Here is a 4335-nt window from a genome sequence, read left to right as displayed (position 1 = left end):
CCACCGCGAGTGTGCCGTCGGCGACGGCACCCACGGCGGCCGTCGGGTTTGCGTCGAAGACAACGATCCGTGAAGAGGTGCTCGCATCCATGGTCGGCTCAGTGGCCTGAGATCGGTTGGCCGTGGCGGAGCGTGGTTGTACGACGAAGCTGAGGTCTGCTGCGCCGTGGAGTCCGCTGATGATCCCGTTCTTTTCTGCACCCGAGTAGTGGGGTGCCCCGGGCACAAACATGAGGGTGACGGCGCAGACTTCGGCGCCGTCCATGGCGCAGACACCACTGTGCACGGCTGCGAGACATATGGCGGAATCTGCGGAGTAGACGCCTACCCCAAAGACGCGGCCAGCGGCGGTGGTGGGGTCGCAGGTTCCGGGACAATCGACGTCCGCGAGCAGGTTGGGACGTAGTGGATGCAGATCCGGTAGTTCGAGCGCAGTTGCAAGACAGGTATCCACGGCAAAGGCGTCAACTTCTACAGCCAGTGCACCCGTTGGGTTAGCGAGGTCAGCTTCCCCTTGGTCGCAGACGGAACCGTACACCTCCAGACTTCCGCCGGTGCTAGCGGTGGCGGCATACATTCCACTGACTTCGATGCGGACGTATTGCGTTGTGACGGGAGCCAGAGTGTACTTGAGGAGCGCGAGATCAGCGCTGTAGACCAGGTCGAACTTTTGCGGCTCCACGGCGTGGCTGCCACCGGGTTCGAAGAATACTGTCAGTTCGGACGGCCACTGTAGCGGGTCGTCGAGTGGCTTGAAGACGATGCTGGAGAGGCGAACGCGTTCGCGGAAGTTGATTTCCAGCCACTCTCCGACTGCGCGGCCCTGGGCAGTTTTCCAGGTCGTGAGTCGATCGTCGCGGTGAAGACGGTTGAGTGCGTATTCACAGCTATACACATCGGAAGCGGTCGAGCTGGCGGCGCAGGAGAGGAAGGGCGAGGTGGGGTCAGAAGGGTCAGAGAGGACACGGACCTCGCCGTCGCAGCCGTCGCAGGTTGCCGGCAGCGCTTGCAAGAAGACCAGGAACGGCGCAGACATCAGCTTGAAACGGTAACCACCAGCTGTGCCCAGTGTGGCGACCTGGATGGTGAAATAGTCCACCGAACTGGCGCGTCGTTCGCGACCTGTGCGCGTTGCATATAACCCGAGTACGTCCAGTCCCTGCGCATCGGAGTAGGGTGTAGCGTACGGTGCAAAGTTCACGTTGCGCCCGCAAGACTCGAGCGGGGGATTATCAACTCCCGAGTTGGGGTGCGCCACGAAGAGTCGCGCGGGCACATTGGTCGCGAACTCGAGCGGTTCACTCGCACTCACCATCGCCTCCTGCACGGAGCGACTCATGCGGAGCAACTTGGCGTTCTCCAATTCAGGCGGCAGATCGCCCACCGTGACCTTCGCGTCCTCCAGAAACGGTGCCACGCCGGGCACGAGCAGTTGCAGATCTGTCGTGCCCGCAGGCAAGTGTGAAAGTTTCAGTACCGGTTGTTGGCGACTGGAGAATAGGAAGTCACGCGGGATGACTTGCTCCGGTATGCGACTAGAGGACCACGACAGCTTCACGACTGAGCTTTCCTCGTCCTGCCACAGCAGGTGTGCACTGTGTAGCATTTCCACACGCAATGGGATCTTTTGGCCGCCGGTGAGCATGAGCGGTGCGCTTTGCGTCTTGCGCAGCCCGCTCACGCCGCTGGGCGGCAAGAGCGGGACCTCGCCGCCGGTCGCGTCGGCGATTGCACTGCCGCCGGTGTCTGGCATTCGGTCGTTGATAAGAAGTCGTTTGTTGACAAAGACGCGACCGCCGCAGGTAGTTTCGAGATAGAGGCGGTATTCGCCAGATTCGGGCGGTTCCAGATAGCCCTCCCAGCGGACAGAGAACGCTTCATAGGAGATACCAGGAGCGGGGGGTCTGGCGGTCCAGGCAAAATCAATTGTAGGATCGAGTCGGACCTGTTTAGCGGCTCCACCTGCGCAAGAAAAAGTGGGAGTAGGGAAGTAAACACCTAGTAGTCCGTCTGGCTCTCCTTCGTCTTCGTACCCGCGGAGTGCACGACAGTTTTTGGGATCGTTAAGAGCCTGGATCGCATCTTCCTCGGCAGCCGCGGCCATTTCATCGAGAGCAGCGTCAAGAGAAGCGATGGAACCAGCAGCCTGTTCGGCGCCACTGAGTGCATGCAGTCCATGTTCCAACAGTTGGTCCATTTGAGTCAGCTTCATCTGGATTTCAGGCACATCATGAGCGCAGACCTTCTCGAAGCGGTCAAGTACGTCATCGATCTTAGCCTTGTCTGAGGCTAATTTTGCAGTCAGTCGTGTTACTTCATCCACACGTGTACGTAAAGATTCCATAGCCGCCAACCTCACATAGTCATAATCTATAACCGGTCGACAGAAGCCCCAAATCGGCTCCGCTCCGCCCACGTTGAATTGAGCTTCCACATAGCACCACTCTTTCCCTACCGTCGCCCCATCCGGTGCCAAAGTCGCCGTACAGTCCGTGAACCGTTGCTTATCACGCACAAACGCCGCTGCACACAATTGCCCCGCCTCCGTCCGTCGGTGCCGCTGCCGGTATTGTGTCAACCGCATGTTCTCCGCACTGCGCACACACTAGTCGGTCACGTGTGAGCGGGTTAGACGGACACACGCATATGTTCCGAAGACACGTGTGCGTGAGAGATCGGGCAGGGGGAAAGATGGGGAGTTGTGGGAGCGTGAGAGATCGGCCAGATCTTACGTGTCTTCATTGACGGGCTGAGACTGCGCAAGGAGCAGCAGTAGTGCTTCAGGTTTCATGCAAAAATTGTTAGGCAAAATGCGCCGGGTCGTTGAACAGTGCGCCGAAGCGTTCGTCCTTTTTGACGAGGCTCTCGACGTATTGTGTGTTATCGCGTTCTCGCTTCTTCTGGCGGTGTTGGGCTAAAGCGTTTTTTCGGCGTTGGCGAATGCTCTTGCGTCCCTTGGGCTTGCGCTCAGAATGAGAGTCAGAGGAATCCTGACCATCCGACACATGAGCGAGGAGTATGTCCCCGATGCCCTCATCCGATTCGGAATCCGCGTCCTGTTCCGGATCGCCGCTAAGCAGTGCAAAACCGGAACGTTTCGAGCGAGTCGCTTTTTTCCGAGTCTCTGAGTCCTCTTTCGTTAACCGCTCTTTGGCTGGGCGTTTCTTCGTCTTAGCGTTTTCTCCTTCTCGGTCGCTCATCTCCGCCTCCGTTTCGCCGGCGTCGACCCTGACGGGGTTTCCGGAAGCGGAGATGAAGAAGGTGCCTTCCTTCGCTGAATCGTCTGATTCTGGTTCTGCGGTGTTGCCGAGTAGGAGTTTGCGGACCTCTCGAATGCGTTCGGCGTCATCTTCCTGGTCACTGGTGTCGGTGGAGGCGAGGTATTGTTCGAGGTCTATGGCGTTCATTTCCTCTTCGGTATGGCGTTTAGTGAGGAGTTGATGCCGGCGGGGATCAGGTTCATCCCAATGGAGTTCGGCGTGAGTATGTTTCAAGCTGGAGTCGAAGGTGACGGGTGGTACGTAATTGTGTGGCAGTGCGGTGCACTCTGATTCTGGTTGTCGCGGGAATTTTTGGAGGTCGTCCGGGACATATCGCAGGTCGATACCGTCGACCGCAAAGTCTGCGTCCATTCCATCCAACTGACTATACAACTCCTCCGCCGTATGTACATCTACACATTCCACCACCGCATAGTAATAACGTGCACGCTGTCGATCATACTTCCGGATCGCCAACGCCGTCGCCTCACTTATCTCCCCATCATTATTCTTCAACTCAGCGTTGCGCCTCTCTATCAACTCCAACTCCTCAAACGATGGACCATGGATGCGCTCTTGTTCCAACTTTTCGGCACCGAAATCCGACAAATACACACCCACTCTTATGATCTTGTCGCTTCGCAACGGCGCCCGAATTCCGGACCCTGGAATCGAACCGGGAACCATCGGGTTCGATGTAGACATCGGCGTACCCTCTTCGTAGGTCTTGGCACCGTCCACACTGCTGTGACACAATACAAACAAGTCCGACGCCGCAATTGTGTTCCAATCGCAACCCATCACCGCCAATCGCGCAGATGAATCGCCCGTCGGAATCGACTCCCCCGTCTCCCCCCAGGCCGCCGCCGCCAATTGCTCCTTCACCTCCCGGATCGCTGCCACCGCCTCGTCCTCCGAATCACTCTCCGAACTCGACGTACTCTCCGCCTGCCACCGAAACTCGTCCACCTCTTCCTCCGCCCGCTTCTCAGATGTCCGCTTCTCAGATGTCCGCTTCTCAGATGTCCGCTTCTCAGATGTCCGCTTCTCAGATGTCCGCTTCTCAGATGTCCGC

At 58.1% G+C, this 4335-nt stretch overlaps 2 protein-coding genes across 2 annotated transcripts; both read right to left on the bottom strand.

The window, feature by feature from the left end:
* Positions 1-98: 98 nt before the first annotated feature.
* On the bottom strand, positions 99-2584 carry GNI_141890 (putative LCCL domain protein; the record flags this gene model as incomplete). Its single annotated transcript, XM_011134302.1, has 2 exons — positions 99-195; positions 231-2584. The coding sequence occupies 2 exons, from the start codon at positions 2582-2584 to the stop codon at positions 99-101; spliced, it is 2451 nt and encodes an 816-aa protein (XP_011132604.1).
* A 217-nt stretch (positions 2585-2801) lies between these two features.
* GNI_141880 (putative pre-rRNA-processing protein ESF1) lies at positions 2802-4061 on the bottom strand (the record flags this gene model as incomplete). Its single annotated transcript, XM_011134301.1, has 1 exon — positions 2802-4061. One exon carries the CDS (start codon positions 4059-4061, stop codon positions 2802-2804), a length of 1260 nt encoding a protein of 419 aa, XP_011132603.1.
* Positions 4062-4335: the final 274 nt, after the last annotated feature.

Source organism: Gregarina niphandrodes, assembly GCF_000223845.1.
Source record: "Gregarina niphandrodes unplaced genomic scaffold scaffold00039, whole genome shotgun sequence".
Classification (NCBI taxonomy): domain Eukaryota; phylum Apicomplexa; class Conoidasida; order Eugregarinorida; family Gregarinidae; genus Gregarina; species Gregarina niphandrodes.
The sequence above is the reverse complement of the archived record's forward strand: the minus strand, read 5'-3'. Positions and strand labels throughout refer to the sequence as shown.